This window comes from Phocoena phocoena, chromosome 15, assembly GCF_963924675.1.
Source record: "Phocoena phocoena chromosome 15, mPhoPho1.1, whole genome shotgun sequence".
Classification (NCBI taxonomy): Eukaryota; Metazoa; Chordata; class Mammalia; order Artiodactyla; family Phocoenidae; genus Phocoena; species Phocoena phocoena.
In genome coordinates this window covers 61,344,072-61,366,784 of record NC_089233.1, presented here as the reverse complement: position 1 = coordinate 61,366,784, position 22,713 = coordinate 61,344,072, and the positions used below count along the sequence as shown (strand labels likewise).

The 22,713-nt window shown below is 46.8% G+C and overlaps 1 protein-coding gene across 1 annotated transcript in view; it reads right to left on the bottom strand.

Annotated features, from left to right (window-relative positions):
* TTLL9 (tubulin tyrosine ligase like 9) overlaps positions 1 to 22,713 on the bottom strand; it is a 44,967-nt gene that overhangs the window by 4,117 nt on the left and 18,137 nt on the right. Inside the window, exons 4-9 of the mRNA XM_065892735.1 lie at positions 17,642 to 17,732; positions 16,047 to 16,087; positions 15,088 to 15,175; positions 4,312 to 4,367; positions 3,327 to 3,523; positions 1,085 to 1,198 (exon numbers count right to left, since the gene is read on the bottom strand). Of these exons, the coding sequence (XP_065748807.1) occupies positions 1,085 to 1,198; positions 3,327 to 3,523; positions 4,312 to 4,367; positions 15,088 to 15,175; positions 16,047 to 16,087; positions 17,642 to 17,732 (587 nt within the window). The remainder of the gene's footprint in view (positions 1 to 1,084; positions 1,199 to 3,326; positions 3,524 to 4,311; positions 4,368 to 15,087; positions 15,176 to 16,046; positions 16,088 to 17,641; positions 17,733 to 22,713) is intronic.

Here is a 22,713-nt window from a genome sequence, read left to right as displayed (position 1 = left end):
TCCATTCACTGGCCATTTCCCAGGCGCCCACACAGGCCTCAGAGGGGTCATCCCCCATTTGTCCCCAGGCTTCCACACTTGACCCCAGTAACATGCGCCTATTCGTGCTTTCTGGTTTAAAGTCTGCTGTTCTTCCCAGACCACAGACTCCTTGAAGTCAGGGACTAGGCCTGTCGTGTCCTTTATTGTGTCCCCAGTGTGTGGCACAAGGCCTAGCATATAGTAGGGGCTCAAATGTTTGTTGAATGAATAAGTGATGGTGGATATAGGGACGCCTGAGGTTCTGCCTGCTCAGCACACATTTCACCATTTTTTAGCCTGTGGGTACCTGGGTTTTTCTTCGGAAAACCATGCCTCCCTCTCTCACTCTCATGGCTCAGGTGGGGTTAACCGCACCCCCTGGGAGGTGGGCACAATACCTAGGTCAATCAGAGTCACAGTGATTGGTTCCGGGAGGGGCATGCGACTCAATCCCCACCAATGAGCAATGAGAGTCAGCCCTCAAACTTTTGCCAGAATAATTGGGGAAAAGTTAATACGGAGGAAAGAGATGAGAGAGAGGGAAGTGAGAGCAGACAAACCAGCCAACACTGCCTGAGCCATTCCTAAAGTCAAACCCTGGATCTTTCTATTATATACACATCATTATATCAATAAATAGCCTCTTACTGAGTACTTTCTGTGAGTTACACACTTTATAATAAATTATCTTGGTAAATTAATCTAACAAAACTGAGAGGTAGACAGATATGAAATCTCCCATTTTACAGATGAGAAAACTGAGGCTCAGAGAGGTGAAGTGAGTGGTTCAGGGTCACACAGTCAGGAAATATTGAGGAAATCCTGCTGGACCAAATCTCAGAAAGCTGTCGTTGGCCTGCTCTGCTGGGACAGGGCTGAGTCCCTGGGCCAGGATCTGACCCTGTGTGGACATTGCAGTCTCTCCATCTGTAGAATGCTGGGGCGGGGTGGACAGAGCCATCTCTGAGGGCCTCTCAAGTCCCAAGGTTCTGAGTTCTCTATCCTCGGTGGGAACCCTGATGGTCAGGTACAGGGATGCATGAGCAAGGTTGCTCTCCCTCACCTGGCCTCCATGTCCACGATGTGCAGGGTGTCTTCCAGGAGGCAGGTCTTGAGCTCATAGTCCTCCTGGCTGCTGGCTGTCAGTGATGGGGATGCATTGACCTCCAGGAGCCACCTGCGGAGGGAAGGGAGTAGAGAATCTTAAGTGTACCTGGTCCCTGAGGCCCCTGGAATTTCACTGAGAGGCCAGATAGGGTGCCTGGGTCTCACCCTCAATTCAACCAGGGATGCTCTCTCCACATTTCCATTTGAAGAAAGCGTTCAGGGGCTAAAACTTTCTTTTATTAATTTAATTAATTAATTAATCGATTGATTTTTGGCTGCATTGGGTCTTCGTTGCTGCGCGCAGGCTTTCTCTAGTTGCGGCGAGCGGGAGCTACTCTTCGTTGCGGTGCGCAGGCTTCTCATTGCGGTGGCCTCTCTTGTTGCGGAGCACGGGCTCTAGGCGCGCGAGCTTCAGTAGTTGTGGCACACGGGCTCAGTAGTTGTGGCTCACGGGCTCTAGAGCGCAGGTCCAGTAGTTGTGGCACACGGGCTCAGTAGTTGTGGCTCACGGGCTCTAGAGCGCAGGTCCAGTAGTTGTGGCGCACGGGCTTAGCTGCTCCACAGCATGTGGGATCTTCCCGTACCAGGGCTCAAACCTGTGTCCCCTGCATTGGCAGGCGGATTCTTAACCACTGCGCCACCAGGGAAGCACAAAACTTTTGAAAACAACTGTCACAAACTTGGGCAGTTCCCACAGGGTCCAGCTGGTGACTTATATGAAGCAAGTTGGTGGGGGTAAGAATGATTTTGCTGCCCTCACGCTTGTTATCGCTTTTCCTTCTTTCAAAAGAGCTGTGAGTACAAGAAAAACTCCTTTCCTAGTGAAACTTTGCCCATAAATGGTAACCAGCCTGACACGTCAGGGGGTGGGGAGTAGCAGGGAGGGGTAGGGACTGTGGTGAGCCAGAAAGAGCATTCCATGTCTAAAGGGGTGGCTATGGAGGCTCTAGGAGAGCATTGCCCTGTGAAAATGTGAACCCAGAATTGCAAGATCCTCTGACTCTTCCAGAAAAGCCAAAAAATCCAGGTTTTTGTGTAAACGTCTTCCAGTTATTGGAGACTGTCAATGAAAATCAACCAAATGCAAAAACGTCGGGAAGGCCAAACTCAAAGTGTGCGCAGGCCAGAAGCAGCCCAAGGGCCGCCAGCCTGCAACCGCTTGTTTTGTGCAACCCTGTCATTTTACAGACAGGAATCTGGGGCACAGAGAGGGCAGGGCTCACCCAGCAGGTCAGTGGGAGACTAGGGCCCCCTTTCCACTATCTCCTGCCTCCTGCCAAGCTTGTTTCCCCTTTCAGTGTCCACTTTAATGCCCATAGCACATCTTGCATCCCCGGGGGCAAGGGAGAGAGACCTGCTGGTGCCCGGCCCCTGTTTCTCTTGAACTTGGGCCTGACTTAGGTCTTGCTCTAGGGCTCCTACTCCTAGCTCAGAAAGCCCCTCAACAGCTATACAGTGACCCTGGGGAGGGGGTTGGGTCCAGGAACCTCAGTGCTGTGGGAGCAGCTCAGCCCAGGAACGTGGACCCTGGGCCTGGCTCAGCCCTTGACTTACTGCATGACCTCAAGCTGCCTCAACAACCCCACTGGGCTTCTGTGCCCTGTTGTATCACGTAAGGGCCATCACTGTGTTCCCTGATAGTTCAGGTTTGTTCTACTCATCAGCTCAACCTCCTCGTGGGCACTGGGAGGGCACAAAATTCTTGGCAGGGATCGACATGGTAACAGTACTTCCTTACATGGCACTTTGCATCCTCAAAGCACCAGGGCTAACAGAGGGGAAGCATCTTGCCTGATAGGAGGGGAGGATCGCTGACTCAGCAGATGCTCAGGAAAGGCCTCAGTGCCAGGCATGGGGCTCAGTACCTCACTTCTTCCTCATAACAATCTTACAGGCAGAGTGACCGTTTTATTTTATTTTTTAATCGTTTTTGGCCGCACCGCGCGGCATGCAGGATCTTAGCTCCCCGACCAGAGATCGAACCCGTGCCCCCTGCAGTGGAAGCGCAGAGTCTTAACTGCTGGACCGCCAGGGAAGTCCCACAGTGACCATTTTATAGACAGGCAAGCTGAGGCACAGAAAAAGAAAGTGTGCCCCACTGGGAAGTGGCAGAGCTGAGCTCAAACCCCGGGCAGTCTGGGTGCAGAGTGTGTAAAACATCCCTCCAGGCTCTCCGGGCCGTGAGCCCGTCCACTTACGGCTTGAGGTCCTGGTCTATGAGGATGTCGTAGCCGTACAGCTCGAAGCAGTGCTTGTCGCTGATGATCGCCTTCTGCACGCTCTGCAGGCTTCTGATGAAGATGTTGTCCATGTCACTGAAGAGCGTCTCCACTGCCTTGGGCCCATGCTTGGATGCCAGATACTGCCGGAAGCGCTGCAGCATCCACTTGCAGCCCTGGGACCCCGCCGCCGGGTTGGGAGAGGGAGCCTCGGTCAACCCGGACCTGGCCCATCCAGACCATCATTTACCATCAGCACAGCCCCTAGGCTTGGACGAGAGGGGCCCAGCCCTGAGCCCTGTGATTAGGAGAACCCCAAGTGTGTCCCTCCTTGAGGGGCGAAGATTCTACACGCCCAAGAGCCTGTGCCTCTCTTTCTAGAGCACAGCCTGCTATCCACCACCCCAGAAGTCCCTGACCAAATGCCCTGCGCCAGCTTCCTCCCTGGGCCTGCCCTTATGCAGACAGACTGCCCCGACCATGTGTGCACCCCAAGGCCCAGGGAGTCACCAACAGCTTGCTGTTTTGGGTGTGTGTGTGTGTGTATGTGTGTGTGTGTGTTTGAAGGAAACCCCTCGGGGTGATGGGGAGCTGGGGACCATCTCTTCCTGGGCTCTTCTGTTCTGGCTTTTAACTCTGAGAAGTCTGAGTGTTCTAAATATGAACCTGGCCTTGCAGGTTATTAGATACATAGATGATAGATGATAGATAGATAGATAGATGATAGGAGTGTATCTGTCAAGGTAGGAGGATACAGCACATTTTTTTAAAGGGTGTGTTCATTTGATTTGTAACTCTTAAATATTTGGATACATGATGTGTGGGCTTCCATTTGTACTCTTGCCCTGGGCCCTGCAAACGGGAAGGGTGATCTGAACTCTCTTGGGCTCCTTGGCATCCCTCCTCCTCCCCCCAGCGCAGTCCCAGAGGCCATACCCGGAGGGCAGAAGCCCAGGTTCCTCACCTTTGGGTGGTAGTCGGGAGACGTCTTTTGCACGGCGACATTGGTGAGGTGAACATCTGGTAGAGATTAGTGGTCAAGGGCCAGTGCGGACAAGAAGGCGCTGAGCCCTACACCAAGTAGCCCCCAGGGACCAAACTGAGACCCTTGCTTGGGAAGTGATGGGGGAAGGCTACCAAACAAGCCCAGAGGTCACGTGCGGGGGCTTTGGAGTCAGATGGGCTCGCGCCCCTGAGCAAGTCACTTAACCTCTCTGATCCTGTTTCCCCACCTATTAAATGGGGGCGTGTAGTAGTATATTGACCTCACAGGGTTATCTGAAAAATCAGATAAGATGCTGTGTAGAAGAGCCTCTTACAGTGCCTGGCGTGGCTGATATTAGATTAGGGTTGTTCCACTCAAGAGGAGAGAACACTTTCTAACACGTAGAAAGACCAAGCACAGAACAGCCATCTCAGGACATTCTGAGCTCTCTGTCACTAGAGGGGTTCAGGCTGGGTGGCCACTTTGCAGGAATATCAGAGAAGTGACCCAGCATTGGGATGGGGTCAAGTTGGCCGCCTTTGAAGTCCCAGCCCTGAGAGTCTGCCTTTCGGTATCATTACCATCGTCACCACCAGTGACATCGGCAACACTTTGACGCTTACAGAGCATGTTCACACACTTCAGCTCATGTATTCCCCAAATCATTCCCATCTCACAGAAGAGAGCTTCGAGGCTCAGAGAGGATGACACCCGCTCAGAATACCCCTTCTCAACATTCTCCTCCACATAGCTAAGTAGGATGGATCCCCAAAACCTTGTGTAGTGACAAGACATAACTTTCACTTGGACTTGTTGGTAAGACAGGCTGAGACCTTTTGCTGCAGTGCTTGCACCTGGATACACAGAATCTATAAGGGACTAAAAATAACTGCATGCATGCGCAGTTGGGGCAAGTTATGGGCAACAAGATACAAAGAGACCAAAAAGCCCAACTGCCACTTCTGAAGAGCCAGGAGCAAAAGCAGAGGGTCGGGAGCAAAAGCAGGGTATTGCACATGCCCCCTACACACCACCACCACCAAAGCGTTGGGCAAACCACCTAAGCCACCCTTCTGGCCCGACCCCTGGACACACCCCTACCCTCATCCCATATAAGGAACCAGCTCCCCCCACCTTGGTGAGTAAGGGAACTTGTTACTTGTTCTTGCCCCCCACTGCTGCAGCAGGGGCCCCAATAAAGCCTTGGCTGAATTTCTTCTCTGGCCTCTGATCAATTTCTATTGATTGAGGAGGCCAAGAACCCTGGTTGGTAACATTGGGACATTTCACAGATGCGGAGGTAGAAGCTCTAGGTCACTGACCCAAGTCTAATTCCCCTGACACGTATGTTTCTCCATATTTGTGGCATATTGGACAGGGCTTCAGCCTCTCCAGAGAAGGTGGGTATTCTCTGTAGCACCATTTTCCTAGAATGTCTTCTTTAGGGCTTTTCAAAGACTTTTTTTTTTCACAATTGTCTGAGAGATTTTCTGCCTTAATTTCAAAAGAATAAACACATAACAAACCACTAAAAGGAAGGGAGCCCTTACATTTTTGGTCAATTGATTTTCGAAAAGGGTGCCAAGACAACTAAGTGGTGGGAAGCAAAGTATTTCCAACAAATGGGGTGGGGATGCCTGAATATCCATGTGTGAAAGAATAAAGTTAGACCCCTTTCTCATACCATAGACAAAAATTAACTCCAAATGGACCACAGACCTAAATATAAGAGCAAAAACTATAAAGCTCTTAGAATAACATTTAGGAATAAGTCATTGCAACCTTGGGTTAGGCAGAGCTTCTTAGCTGTGACAACAAAAACACAGGTGAAATACATGCAGAAAAAACTTTTGACAAAATTCAACACTGATCTATGATTTAAAAATTCTCCAGAAAGCGGGCATAGAGGGAACCTACTTCAACATAATAAAAGCCATATATGACAAACCCACAGCCAACATCATTCTCAATGGTGAAAAACTGAAAGCATTTCCTCTAAGATCAGGAACAAGACTCTCACCACTATTATTCAACATCATTTTGGAAGTTTTAGCCACAGCAATCAGAGAAGAAAAAGAAATAAAAGGAATCCAAATTGGAAAAGAAGAAGTAAAACTGTCACTGTTTGCAGATGACATGATACTATACATAGAAAATCCTAAAGATGCCACCAGAAAACTACTAGAGCTAATCAATGAATTTGATAAAGTAGCAGGATACAAAATGAATGCATAGAAATCTCTTGCGTTCCTATACACTAAAAATGAAAAATCAGAAAGAGAAATTAAGGAAATACTCCCATTTGCCATTGCAACAAAAAGAATAAAATACCTAAGAATAAACCTACCTAAGGAGGCAAAAGACCTGAATGCAGAAAACTATAAGACACTGATGAAAGGAATGAAAGATGATACAAACAGATAGAGAGATATACCATGTTCTTGGATTGGAAGAATCAACATTGTGAAAATGACTATACTACCCAAAGCAATCCCTATCAAATTACCAATGGCATTTTTTACAGAACTAGAACAAGAAATTTTACAATTTGTATGGAAACACAAAAGACCATGAATAGCAAGAACAATCTTGAGAAAGAAAAACGGAGCTGGAGGAATCAGGCTCCCTGACTTCAGACTATACTACAAAGCTACAGTAATCAAGACAATATGGTACTGGCACAAAAGCAGAAATATAGATCAATGGAACAGGATAGAAAGCCCAGAGATAAACCCATGCACCTATGGTCACCTTATCTTTGACGAAGGAGGCAAGAATATACAATGGAGAAAAGACTGCCTCTTCAGTAAGTGGTGCTGGGAAAACTGGACAGTTACATGTAAAAGAATGAAATTAGAACACTTCCTAACACCGTACAAAAAAATAAACTGAAAATGGATTAAACTTACCTAAATGTAAGGCCAGACACTACAAAACACTACTCTTTGTAGTTTGTACAGAACTACAAAACTCATAAGGCAGAACACTCTATGACATAAATCACAGCAAGATCCTTTTTGACCTACCTCCTAGAGTAATGGAAATAAAAACAAAACTAGGGCTTCCCTGGTGGCGCAGCGGTTGAGAGTCCGCCTGCCGATGCAGGGGACACGGGTTCGTGCCCTGGTCCGGGAAGATCCCACACGCCACGGAGCAGCTAGGCCCGTGAGCCATGGCTGCTGAGCCTGCACATCTGGAGCCTGTGCTCTGCAAAGGGAGAGGCCACAGCAGTGAGAGGCCCATGTACCGCAAAAACAAAACAAAAACAAAAACAGAAATAAACAAATGGGACCTAATGACACTTAAAAGCTTTTGCACAGCAAAGGAAACCATAAACAAGACAAAAAGACAACCCTCAGAATGGGAGAAAATATTTGCAACCGAAGCAACTGACAAAGGATTAATCTCCAAAATATACAAGCAGCTCATGCAGCTCAATATCAAAAGAACAAACAACCCAATCCAAAAATGGGCAGAAGACCTAAATAGACATTTCGACAAAGAAGATATACAGACTGCCAACAAACACATGAAAGAATGCTCAACATCATTAATCATTAGAGAAATGCAAATCAAAACCACGATGAGGTATCGCCTCACACCCGTCAGAATGGCCATCATCAAAAAATCTACAATTCATTTCATTTCAATAAATGCTGGAGAGGGTGTAGGGAACCCTCCTGCACTGTTGATGGGAATGTAAACTGATACAGCCACTATGAAGAACAGTATGGAGGTTCCTTAAAAAACTAGAAACAGAACTACCATATGACCCAGCAATCTTACTACTGGGCATATACCCTGAGAAAAACCATAAGTCAAAAAGATACATGTACCACAATATTCATTGCAGCACTATTTATACAATAGCTGGGACATGGAAGCAACCTAAGTATCCATCAACAGATGAATGGTTAAAGAAGATGTGGCACATATATACAAGGGAATAGTACTCAGCCATAAAAAGGAACGAAATTGAGTTATTTGTAATGAGGTGGATGGACCTAGAGTCTGTCATAGAGTGAAGTAAGTCAGAAAGAGAAAAACAAATACCGTATGCTAATGCACATATGGAATCTAAAAAAAAAAACGGTACTGATGAACCTAGTGGCAGTGCAGGAATAAAGATGCAGTTGTAGAGAATGGACGTGAGGACACTGGGGGAGAAGGGGAAGCTGGGATGAAGTGAGCTGGTAACATTGACAAATATACACTACTAAATGCAAAATGGATGGCTAGTGGGAAGCTGCTCCATAGCACAGGGAGATCAGCTCAATGCTTTGTGACAACCTAGAGGGGTGGGGTAGGGAGGGTGGGAGGGAGGCTCAAGAGGGAGGGGATATGGAGATATAAGTATACATATAGCTGATTCACTTTGTTGTACAGCAGAAACTAACACAGCATTGTAAAGCAATTATACTCCAATAAAGATGTAAAAAAAATTATATTGAGATTAAAAAAAAGCACAGGTGGCAATAAAAAAGTAGATAAATTGGACTTCATCAAAATTAGAAACTTTTGTGTTTCAAAGGACTTTACGAAGAAAATGAAAAGGCAGTGCGCAGAGGATTTTTAGGGCAGTGAAATCACTCTGTATGATACAATATGATGGATACATATCATTATACGTTTGTCCAAACCCATAGAATGTACAACCTTAATGTAAACTATGGACTTTGGGTGATTATGATGTGTCAACATAGGTTCATCAATTGTAGCAAATGTACCACTCTGGTGAGTGGTGTTGATAGTGGGGGAGGCTATGCACACATGGGGGAAGGGGTATATGGGAAATCTCTGTACCCTCCTCTCAATTTTGCTATGAACCTAAAACTGCTCTAAAAAATAGTCCTAAAAAAAAAAGGACAACCAGGGACTTCCCTGGAAGTCCAGTGGTTAAGAATCTGCCTTCCAATGCAGGTGATGCAGGTTTGATCCCTGGTTGGGCAACTGAGCCTGCACGCCACAACTAGAGAGAAGCCTGCGCACTGCAACGAAGAGCCCGCGCTGCAACAAAAAGATTCTGTGTGCCTGCAACTAAGACCCGACCCAAAAATAAATAAATAAATAAACATTTAAAAAAGAGAAAACAAACAATGGAACAGTATATATTAAAAAATATAAAGGATAACCCACAGAATGGAAGAAAATATTTGTAAATCGTGTATCTGATAAGGGAGCAGTATTAAAAATACATTTAGAAACTTACAGCTCAACAATAAAAAAGACAACCTAATGGGAAAATGGGCAAAGACTTTGAGTAGAGATTTCTCCAAAGATTTACAAATGGCCAGGAAGCACACAAAAAGATGCTTAACATCATTAGTCATCAAGGAAATGCAAATCAAAACCACTTCACATCAACTAGTGTGGCTATAATAAAAAAGGACAGATAATAACAAATGTTGGCAAGGATGTGGAGCAACTGGAACTCTCCTACCATGCTGGTGGGAATGTAAAATGGTGCAGTGCTTTGGAAAATAGTTTAGTGGTTCTTCAAAAGGTTAAACATAAAATTACCATGTGACCAGCAACTCCACTCCTAGTATATACCCAAGAGAAATAAAAACATATGTCCACACAAAAACTTGTACATAAATGTCCATAGCAGCATTATTAATAATAGCTCAAAAGTAGAAACAACCCAAATGTCCATCAACAAATGAATGGATAAATAAAATGTGCTATATCCATACAATGGAACATTGTTTGCAATAAAAAGGAATGAAGTACTGATACAAGTTATGACATGGGTGAACTTTGAAAACATTATGCTTAATAAAAGAAGATACGAAAGACCACATATTATATGAATCCATTTATATGAAATGTCCAGAATAAGCAACATATAGAGTAAAAAGTGGTTGCATAGGGCTGGGAAGTGGGGTTGGAAGGAAATGGGAAACGACAACTAATGAATATGGATTTTCTTTTGGGGGATGGTGAAAATGTTCTAAAACTGAATGTGGTGATGGTTGTGTGAAGATGATAAGAACCCAATGAGTTGGGACTTTACTGGTGGCGCAGTGGTTAAGAATTCGCCTGCCAATGCAGGGGACACGGGTTTGAGCCCTGGTCCAGAGGATCCCACATTCCTCAGGGCAAGCCCATGTGCCACAACTACTAAGCCTATGCTCTAGAGCCCAGGAACCACACTACTGAGCCCATGTGTCACAACTACTGAAGCCCATGCGCCTAGAGCCCATGCTCTGAAACAAGAGAAGCCACCAAAATGAGAAGTCTGCACACCGCAACGACCCCACTCGCCACAACTAGAGAAAGCCCGTGTGCAGCAACGAAGACCCGACACACCATAAATAAATAAATTAATTAATTAATTTTTTTAAAAAAAGAACCATTGAGTTGTATGATTTAACTGAGTGAACTGTGTAGTATGTGAATATATCACAATACAATTGTTATTTAAAAAATGGAAAAAGAGGATGTTCAGGCAAAGTGAGTTACTGGCTTTAAGAGGGGAAATCGCTCCCTTGTGATGGAGGAAACACTCACATTTCTCCGCACACTGCTCCGGCCTGCGGGGAGGAGAAGTCAGGGACTTCCCTAGTTTCCAGGGAGAAGCAGAGGCTAAAAGAGGAGAGTGGGTGACTGGTCAGCTGACCTCAGAGCCTCCCCTCTCCACAGATGGACCTGAAACCAGGTTCCAATGGACCAACAAGCTAAGTGGCAAAAAGTAAGCAAACAAATGGTCCAATTCACAGAGAAGTGGAACTGATTAGCTGTGAGATCTTCAGGGGGAAAAGGATTTTCTTATCTTAGAAATAACAATAGAAATCACAGAGGAAATCAGTGGATATAGTCAACTATGTGAAAAGGAAATTAATCAGATGTCAAGGCAAAAATGAAAGGCAAACATGAATAGAGAAAAGATTTGTAACAAATATGACAGGCTAATGTTTTGTCACGTGAAAATCACGCATAACTTGTTAACAGTAAAAATGTATGACCCTAATAGATAAATAGATAAAGGATATGAAAACATAAAAGAGAAAATATAACTGGTAAAAGACCATCTGGGAAAGTGCCCAAAGTTTCTAGTAATAAAAGATACACAATTTTAAAGGGATGTAAATGGGGGAAAAATGCAAATTGGAAGAGATGCAAACTCTAAGGCAAAAAATCTGCTTCCCCATCAAGTCAGTTACATTTTTTTTAAACCTTTTTATTGGGAAAAAATGTAAAACCCACAGAATACTTGAAAGAATAGGACAATGAATTCCCATATATGCTTCACCTATATATGCCAATTGTTTTGGAAATGTGTTTTTTTAAAATAATTTTTGGCTGTGTGACGTCTTCGTTGCTGCGCACGGGCTTTCTCTAGTTGTGGCGAATGGGGGCTACTCTTCATTGCGGTGCGCGGGCTTATTGTGGTGGCTTCTCTTGTTGTGGAGCACAGGCTCTAGGTACGCGGGCTTAAGTAGTTGCAGTGCACGGGCTTAGTTGCTCTGCAGCATGTGGGATCTTTCAGGACCAGGGCTTGAACCCGTGTCACCTGCACTGGCAGGCAGATTCTTAACCACTGTGCCCCAGGGAAGCCCTGGAAATGTGTTTTTTAATTGATCGTCCCCAGTACTGGGGAGCTGGGATGAAATGTCAGTGGGAGGGTAAAAATGTGAGGAAATCTTCTGGAAAACAATCTGGCCGATGCCCTTGACCCAGTATTTATACCCCTGTGGCATCATACAAAGGAAAACATTTTAATATAGTAAAAGATTTATGAAAAAAATATGTTTCTTTGCAGCATTGTTTGTCATAACAGGAAGAAATTGACTATTTCCCAAATGCCTGCAGCAAGTAGGATCAGTAAACCGGTAAATCTATTCAGTGGAATACTTTGTAACTAATAAAAAATGTCTATAAGGAAAATACTTAAATAATGTTCAGTGAAAAAAAGGTTATACTTATACAGTGGGATCGCTCATATATAAAAGGCCAAACAACAACAAAAAACCTGGGAGGAAAGACATCAAAAAGGTAAGTAGTTATTTCTAGAAAGTGTGACTAGACAAGGTTTCTTTTCCTCCCTCCCCCCTTTTTGTACATTTCTGTATTTTCTGATTTGTCTTTAAAGAGCTATACTTTTATTATGAAGGCTATATCCTTTAGATGTTTTATTCTCTTTACTATTAAAGTAATTCATAGCAGTTATAAAGAACAGTTCATAATATAGAGAAATGTGTAAAGTTGCAAGTAAACGTTTCCTGACCTGATTCTAATCCTCTGAATTTTTCAAAGTTAATAGATTCATGAGTATCCTTTCATACTTTCTTCTAAACAGAAACGTACTTCCCTAAAAGCAAAAATGGCATTGTAAGCACATCCCAGTTCTACACCGCACATGTTTCCACCTCATGGTCTGTGATAGATACGTTGGGGGTTTTTTTTGTTTGTTTTTCTTGGCAGAGCTTTGCAGCTTGTGGGATCTTAGTGTTCCCAAACAGGGATGGAACCCGGGCCCTCAGCAGTGAAAGCGCAGAATCCTAACCACTGGACCGCTAGGGAATTCCTGTAGGTACTTTTCCATGACATTTCAATCACCTCATTGTATTCAACAGCTACACAGGATCCTTGAAATGCTTTATCATTCATTTCACCATCCCTCTAGGGTGGGTTAAGCTGTTTCTGCTTGTTTACTCCTACAGTGTTGAGGTGAACATTTTTGGATTTGGGGTGTGTGTATATGCGTATATGTATCTGAATAATTGTGTGGAAACTATATATGTTATATATATTTATTTAAAGTCGGGTTAATAATATTATATATTATTATTTTGTGATCCCAAGTTGCTTTATTATTTTAAAAGTTGCTGTGTTTCTAAAGCAAATATGGCAAAATATTAATATCTGCTAAATCTGGATGGTAGATGCATAGATTTCTGTTACAGCCTTTCCTGCAGTTTTTGTAGAATTTAAATATTTCAGTATTTAAAAATTAAGAACAATTAAAAGAAGGGATGGAAAATTACGTGTATTCACTCAATGTGAAAACAGCAAAGGCTCATTAAACAGAAACTAGCCCTGGGAGAGGCCTCAGTTTAATAAGGCCCCGTGATGCCTGGAGATAAGCAAGCACTTTTAAATGGGGGTCGGGAGACCACTAACGTGTACTGAGTAGTCATTCTGGGTTAGGCATTATCTAAGTGCTTTACATGTATCATTTAACTTTAATAAGAAATGAGGTGGCAAAAAATGAAAGTAAAATAAATTTGATGAGTTGCATATGGTAAAGGCTTGTTAGAATCACAAAATAAAACAAACATACTGGAAAGGCTGAAGTTGGCTAAATAGAAAGAAACAAATTGTAGAAAATTCTCAGGAAGGCCTGAGCCCTTCTATCATGCAGGGAATGTATTACCTTGGACAGACACTTAATTGAATAATGAAATTAAGGCACAGTGATGTGAACTGACTAAAAGCATCAGCTGGATTGCCCAAGCCAGAAGCTTGGCAACATCACTTGTCATTTCCACCTCTCCCATATGCAGGTAATCTAGTCGTGCTGATTTATCTCCTAAGTATTTCTGATCATCTACCCCTTTTCCTCTGATGCTCATGTCTGAAAATCTTAAAAACAATCTTTGATGTTTATATCTGAACCAGATAATACATTCACATAGTTCAAAAGTCAAAAGGTATAAAAATGTATATAAGGAGTATCTCCTTCCCACCCCAGTCCCACCTATCCATTTCTCCTCCCAAAGGCAAATTCTGTTTCCTGTTTCTTCTACATCCTTCCAGAGATATCTAGGCACAGATAAAAACATATACAGATATATATATATATATATATATATATATATATATATATATATATATATTTTTTTTTTTTTTTTGGCGGTACGTGGGCCTCTCACTGTTGTGGCCTCTCCCGTTGCGGAGCACAGGCTCCAGACGCGCAGGCTCAGCGGCCATGGCTCACGGGCCCAGCCGTTCCGCGGCATGTGGGATCTTCCCGGACCGGGGCAAGAACCCGTGTCCCCTGCATCGGCAGGCGGACTCTCAACCACTGCGCTACCAGGGAAGCCCCCCGTTCCTTTTTAACAGCTGTATAGTACTCCACTGTATAAATGAGTAATTCATTTAGTTATTTTCTTTTTTAAAAAGTCTCACAACAAGGCTGTGCAGTGAATAACATTGAACCCCCTCTTTTACTATATTGTTAGTGTACCTGCAGGATAAACTCCAGAAGGGAATTGCTCGGTCAGAGGGTCTGTGCATTTGTCTTTTGATAATTTGCCAGATTGCCTCCTAAGCGGTTGTACCAGTTCACATTCCACCAGCAATGTATGTACTCCCCTAGCCTCGCCAATATAGCATGTTATCAAATTTTTCATATCTGTCAGTTTGATGGGTGAAAAGGACATTGTATTCAAGTGAATGAGTGAGCCGATGACTAGGCATGTAGAAGGATGAAAACATTCTCCAAAGGGACTCAAACATTCCTATCCTATGAACATGAATCAGTGTGAAATGATTGGCAAGCAGAGAAGCCTGGGGTGAGACTGCTCTCCTCAGATCACTGGAGGATCCCCCATCTCCACAAGATTGTAAGCTCCGGAAGGGAAGTGACCAGGGCTATCTTGTTCACTGCTGTATCTCCTTGCCCAGACCAGAGCCTGGCACTCAGCAAACATCTGTGGAATGAATGAGTTATCTCAGGACCAGCCAGAGGACAGGCAGAGCAGGGTATGTGGAGAACGCTTAGGGGTGGGGGGTGGGATGCCAGGATACACTGGTCATCGATGCTGTTCAGCGTGAAGCGGGTGTTGGAGAATCGGGCGAAGCCGTCCCGGTACAGCCAGGCTCGCAGCGGCATGTACTGTGGGGGAGGTGGAAATGGAGAGAGAGAAAAGGGAAGGGGAATCAATACCAGCACTTTCACACTCCTAGCTTTTGCACCTGCTGTTTCCTCCGCCTGGCATGCCCTGCCTTCTCTCCCACATCATCCTTCATGAATGTGCTCAAACATCAGCCTCCTTTGATTCGATCCCCCTCCTTCCCTGGAGGTAGAAGTAAGGGTAGGGAGATGCAGAAGGGAACAAAATTAATGGGTGTCTTCTCTGCTCCACCACCACATGTGACACCCACCAGCTCACGGTGTGTCCATATTCCCCACCAGACTGTAAGCTCCAGGAGGACAGGGGCGGAGCCTGTCTTGGACACACTTATATCCTGTTCCCAGCAGAGAATGTTCCACCATGAAGGTTTAAGTGTTCGTCGAATGCATGGGTGGAGGGAGTATAGCACCTCCTTTGTTAAGAGAGTAGGATGCCTGGATCCCAGTCCCAGCCCTGCCACTCACCATCTGTGTGACCTCAAGCAAGTCACTCAGTCCCTCTGATCTGTTTCCTTATCTGTAAAATGAGGCCAATAAAAGATCCTACCTCCCTGGTTATTAGGAGGACTGAATGAGATAAAACCTGCTAAATACTGGGCCTGGTGCTCAATAAATGCTAGCTGTGGTTACCATGGACGATTGAATGAATAAAGAAGGAAGGCAGAGTGACAACCAGTTGCTGGGGTCTCTGAGACGGCAAAGCTTGGGTCTGTTTACCCACCCCCTGGGCTCTCCCAGGCAGATTAAACCAGACAGCTCACACGGGTGCCCCCAGAATGGCTTCTGCCCCTGTCCCCCAGTCCAACTGTCCCTTCCCCGCCACTGGAGGAAGGCACCTGTACTGGTCACTCACCGACATCACCAGCACGTAGACACGCAGGTCAAACTTGCGGCCTGTCGGGCAAGGAAAGAATTAATCAGTGTAACGAATATTGATTGTGTACCATGCTAGGTTTGGGGGATACAACAGTTGACAGGCAAATGTGAATCCCAGTGAGCCACAGGAGGTACCGGGTGCCTGCCTAGCCCAGAGGGGGCGGGGCCTTCGCGCAGGAGGAGCTGCCTGGGTAGAGGCCCAGAGGCACAAAGAGCTTGGTCCAAGGGCAGAGTGGAAGGATATGTCAGTGAGGTCAGCAGAGGCCAGGTCATATGCAGTTTTTGGATTTTGTTCCACCAACCATGGGAAGCTACTGAAGGGTGTCCGATCCCTCTGGCAACTGTGTTTGGAGTGGAGTGAAGGGGGCCAGAGCAGTGGGCATCAGTGCGGAGGCTGGCGTGTTGCCCGGGAGGGAGAGGACAGTGTCCGGAACTGGGATGGAGGTGGCCAGCAGGTTCAAAAGCTGCATGGGAGCTTGATGAAGAACCGGATGTGGGAGGGAAGAGAGGGATGCTCCCAGAATGGTCTCCACCTTCTGGCTTGGGGGTGCGAGGGCTGTGTCCCCGGGGGGAGGCTGGTGGGTGAGCCAGATGGTGGGGGGAGGACAAGGGCTGGATTTTAGTCCTGTTGGATTCGAGTTGCTGAGAGATGCTTGCGAGGGGATGATACAGGCTGCAGGGTCTGGGGTGCGGGGCAAGGTATCGGCTGCAGACAGAAAGCTGGGAGTCACTGGATCTGGGTGGTGGTTAAAGCCACGAGAGAGGATGGGGTCACTGGGAAAGGGAGGGGTGGAGAAGACACCACGGACTGACCCGGCGGAAGGACCTTGCCTGAGGAAGTGAGAGGAGGTAAGTGATGTTGTCCCCTTCGGAGCACTGGCTCCTCTCAGACCAGACCCTCCCAAGACGCCCCTCCTCACATACTGCCTGACGTGTCTGTACTTCACGGCCCCTGTGTGGGAAAAGCAGAGGTGGAGACGGCCTGGGGAAATCCGAGAAGGTTTCATGCGCCATAGCCTGGTTCCGCCTCAGGCCCTTGGCCCTTACAGCTCCCCGGGGCCTCCAAATCTACCCACGGGTGACTCCTAGCTGTCATTCCGGGTTCAGCTCCCGTCACCTCCGCAGAGAGGCCCTCCCTCACTCTGCACTTGATTTACTTCCTAACACTCACCGTTGTGTGGAACTATCTTACTTCTTTGTTTCTGGTTTATTGCTGTCTGCTCATTGGAGTGTAAGCTCCAAGAGAGCAGGGTGGGCAGCCAGCACCCTGGACAATGGTTGGCACTGACTAGGCACTTTGTAAATATTTGTTGGATAAACGCATGAAGGAGCTGGTTCTTGAAGAATGAAGAGGATTTTAGTGAGCCAGGAAGGGAGAGGGAAGGGCATGCCAGGCAGGGGGAACCTTAGGGGCAACGGCTGGGAGGTTGGGAGCATGCAGGGTGGGATTCTGTCTTTGCATCCCATCATGCCTGGTGTCAGGCTGAGCCCACGTTGGGCTGCTAATCAAGGCTTGTTGACTGACTGACCGACCATTCCATGGAAGGGCAGGAGCAGAGACAGCCATCTTACCTCCTATCAGGTAGGGATTTTCGATGTAATGCTGAGCTACATAGTTCTCCACGGGAATATCATCTTTCTGGTCATCAGAACTTCTTGTGTCCTAGTTGTAATAATAATTGCTATTAACATTTTTTTTTAGTATTTCCTGTATACGAGGCTTTGTGATAGGCACTCTACTTGGGGGTATATGATCTGATCCTTAAATCAACCCTGTCGGGAAAGTACTAATGTTATTCCCGTTTTACAGATGAGAAACTGAAGCACAGAGAAGGGGGGTGACTTGCCCATGGTAACACAGCCAACTGGTGGTACAGCTGGGAAGTGGACCCACACAGGTGGGCCCAGAGCCTGGGTATTTAGCCTCTAGATCTGTGCTTCCCAGTAGGGCAGCTACTGGCCACATGTGGCTATGTACATTTATATTTAAATTGATTAAAAGGAAATGATGTTACATGCTACAATATGGAGGAACCTTAAAGGCTTCATGCTAAGTGAAATAAGCCAGACATAAAGGGACAAATATTGTATGATTCCACTTATATGAGGTACCTAGAGTAGTGGAATTCATAGAGACAGAAAGTAGAAGGGTGGTTGCCAGGGGCTGGGGGCAGGGGGGCAGGAGGGGATTAGTGTTTAATGGCTATAAGTTTCAGCTGGAGAAGATGAAAAAGTTCTAGAAATGGATGGTGGTGACTGTTGCACAAAACTATGAATGTACTTAATGCCATTGAACTGTACACAAATAGAGTTAATTTTATGTATATTTTACCGCAGTAAAAGAGGAAATAAATTAAAAATCCAGTCCTTCAGTCGCACTAGCCTCATTTCCAGTGTTCAGTATATCAACATGTCGCTAGTGGTCAGGGCATTGGAGAGCACAGGTGTGCACCGTTCCCACCACTGTAGAAAGTTCCATTGGTCAGTGCTGCCTGGAGTACCACCCAGGCCTCCAGGGATGTTCCTCTCCCTTCTCTACCTGCTGATTCTTTGCAGGCCAGCCCAGCTCAGGAGGATAGCATGCTCCTTTTCACCTCACCATCTGCAAAGCCCTTTCCCACCCACTGTCCCTTTCACAGTAACCTTGTGAGAAAACCGAGGCCCAAAGGCAAATGTCACACACCTGGTAAGGTCACACAACAGCCAGTGGCAGTGAGCGCTGGAACTCAGGGCTTCTGGGCCCAAGGGCCAGAATTTTCTACACCTACCATCACCCCCACCCCCAAGCTGCTTCAATATCGAGGCAGCCAGGTCTTCTCTTTCTGGGACCCAGGGCTACCCCCACCTATACTCGTGTGGCTGCCAGAGGGGTTGACAGTGCTTGGAGCCGGCTGAGCCTCCAAGCTGGTGAGCTTCTTCGCGGCGGTGCCCCGACAGTTTCATGGGAGGAATCAGGACACACGGTGGGGAGGAAAAATTCATTTATTGAGCACCTGCTGTGAGCCTGCTGACAGGGTAGGTGCCCGTTGTGGAGTTCTGTCATCCTGCCCCTCACACCCACCCTGCACATTATCATCCCTAAGGGGTTCAGCAGTTTCCCCAGGACCACACAGCTGCTGAGGCAGGATTGGGACCAGGATTTCTGCTGTGACAAGGACGGGGTTGGGGGAGGGAGGGACCTGCCTCAGGCTCAGTCCAGGACCTGGAGGAAGAGTTAGCCAAACTCTCCGCAACCAAGTGAGCAGGAGGCCCGGGAAAAGGATGCATCGTTCTCTTAGACATATTAACTCACCGATTCACAAGGGCACAGAGAGGTGAAATGACTTGCCCAAGGTCACACAGCTATTAAGTGACAAGGTGAGGATTTGAACCCAGGCAATTTGGCTCCAGAGACCCTGCACCCATAGGCAGGCCTGTGGGCACAGCTTCTTGGCCAGCCCTCCAAGCTTTGAGGGCAAGGAGGAGGGGCCCCTCATCCATGCAAGGGCAAAGGAGGGATGGGGAGGAAGGGGGAGGGGCAAGCTCACCTTCTTCCAGTCCATGATGTCCTTCAGCCTCCGGAAGAGGAAGATGCCCTTCCCCTGCGACCGGGCTACCTGGGTTGGGGGTGAGGGCAGAAAGGTTGGCTCTCAGCTCTGTGTAGTTCCCTGTTGGCCCGTGGGCTTGGGGGCCTGGGGCCCCTCCCCAGCATTTTTCTGTTTCCATCTTCCCCGAGGGCCCCCCAGCTGTCCCTGAGGAATGGCCCAGCCCAGCCTTGAAGGGGTTGGGACAGAGAAGGTGCTAAGCATGGTGGGAGGGAGAGAGGGAAGTGGGAAGGAAAGTGAGAGACGACTGAGCTCACAAAGGCACACAATCGCATGAATAATACAAAGGAGCAGACAATTAAAAAGCCATTTCTAACAGTCCTGGGGACACATCATCCACTTCTTTTTTTGGAAATCAATTTGCCTTCCTAATTAGATTTTACTTCAGCTAATACTGCAATCAGCCTGCCTTTATTGAATCCCAGCATGGATAATTCAAAGCTTCACAGAGTCTAGGGGTTGGGAGAATCTTTCATACCATGCAGGGCAGCAGGCACCAAAGGCATTGCTCCCTCTGTGACATCCCTCCACAATGGTCACCTGCCTGACCTTTCACATTCACAGTGCCAGGGAGCTCACTACCTTCCCCCACCCCTTGACAGCCCATTCCATGGCAGGATAGCTCTATTAAGCAGTCATTTCATCCAGAAGGTACATATTAGGTGCCTACTGTGTGCTTGGCTTTATGCCACAGCAGTAACCCAGACCTCATGGAACTTTCACAGCCTAACCTGTGTTGAGTTAAAATTCGCCTGCCTGGTTCTGGCCTCTAGGCCTCCTACAACAAATCTGGTTCCTGGGCCCCAGAACAGCCCTTTGGTTATTTGCAGCCACTGAGCAAGTGCCCCGGAGCCATTTTTTCTCCAGCATAAATGCACCCAGCCTGAGAAAACTCTCATTTCGTTCTCATCTCCTCTGAGCATGGCCCAGCTGGTCAAAGCAAGGCCACTGGTACAATGTGAGGCGGGCAGGGCCATCAGGCATGGCCGCGGGTTGTCGCGAGAAGGGCTCCCAGCGGTGGGGGCAGTGGGAGCTAAAAACCCAGCCCTGCTCTGCCTGCCACGCTGTGCACCCTGGTTCAGGGTTGTGTGTGCCCAGAAGATGGGTTGCCCAAAATACTGGAGCACTGGCAGTGGCGCAGGGGCAGCCACACATGCACATATCTTTTGGAAAACAGTTACTCGGTGTGCATCCAGGGCTTCCAATGGTTCACAGCTGTGCAAAGACTTGACCGGGCACTTCGCAAGAGATGACCCAGAGTAAGCAATGAAAAGGCACTGACACATAGTCTTCACGGAAACACAAATGAAAACCCCAATATGATAGCACTACACACTCCCCAGGAATGGCTAAAAGTAAAGGCAGACACTACCAAGTGTTGGTGAGGATGTGGAGAAACTGGAACGCTCACACACTGCACTGCTGGGAAACTGTTGGGCAGCATCCACTAAAACTGAAGGCAGGCACCCCTGTGACCCAGCGATTCCTCTCCTAGGTAACTCCGTGACAGAAACGTGTGCACGTGGGCATCCGTGGACATGCACGGCAATGTCCAAGCAGCACAATTCATAATAACTCCAACCTCGAAACTCTCAACTGAATAAATATTCTCTCAATGGAATAGTATACAACAATGCTTAACAATTTACAGTTACCCACATCAGTATGGATGAATCGCACGGACATAATGTTGAAGGAGAGAAACCAGACACAATGTAGCTGTACTGCATGATTCCAATTATATAAAGTCCCAAAACGGACAAAAGGAACCTATGCTGTCGGTGACTGGGGTTGGTGGGTGGAAAGCGGTCTGGGGGAGCTGCTGAGGGGCTGGCAATGCTCTGTGTATAATCTGGGTACTAGTGTTCACCTTGTGAAAATTCATCAAGCTATATCCTTAATAATTTGGGCGCTTTCTGTTTTATTAAATTTCAAATAAAAAAATTTTTTTAACAGTTCATACCTTTTGATCTAGTAACCACCACCCCCACCCCTGTTGGTTGACTTCCCTAAAGCCACTCCACTTCCTCTTGTTCCTGGCTGACAAAACCCACCTCTCAGGATGGAGGCTAGAAAGACCAGATACTTGTTTTCCCAGCCTCCCTTGCAGCTAATGGAAACCATGTGACCCGTTTTGGCCAAAGAGACCTAAGGAGATATCTGCTTGGGGCTTTGAGGAAAGAATTTCATCCTTGTTAAAAATATTAGGGTTGGGGAGAGATTGGGGGTGGGGGAGAGAGAGAGAGAGAGAGAGAGAGAGAGAAAGTGCCTGCCCCTTGTTTGAATGCTACATCTGAGGAGGTGATGCCTGCAACTACAACAGCCATCTCACATCCATAAGGTGACAAGTTTGATGACAGAAACCCAACACACTGAGGAGGCAGAGTGGACAAAGAGAAGAAGCCTGGGCTTTTAATGGCAACTTTGAGCACATCCCTAAACCTGGAACTGCCTACCTCCAGCTTTCTTCTTATATAAGATAATGAAAAGCCTTTATTGTTTAAAGCCTTGTTAGTCACTGACATGGCCTATTCCAGGAGATGTCCTCCTAAGGGAATAATCCTAAAGAGTGGAAAATAAACTTCCTGCATGGTGATATACCAGGGTTGTTGAGACTGGAAATCACCTAATATCTAGCCCCACCAGACTGTCGTTTCCAAAAGCAATCACAACGATATTCCCAGTCCCACATGTCTTCCACAACCTTGCTACCCACCACCTTCCAACAAGAGGAAAGTCAATGTCCGTCCCCCTTGAATCTGCGTGAGCCTTCAGGACTGTCTCAACTAATTGTGTACAGCAGAAGTGATGCTGTGGGAATTCCAGTGCTGGGTCATAAAAGGCAACACAGCTTCCACACAGCTTTCTCTTTGGAGATGGTCACCCTTGGAACCCAGCCACCATGCTGTGAGGAAGCTCAGGTCACGTGGAGAAGCCCACACTGGGGGCAACTGAGTCTTCCAGCCCCCAACCCTGGCTGAACTCCCAGCCAGCAGTCAGCAGCCAGCACCAACTTGCTGGCGGAGCGAGTGAGTCAGCTTGGCAGTGAATCCTCCAGCC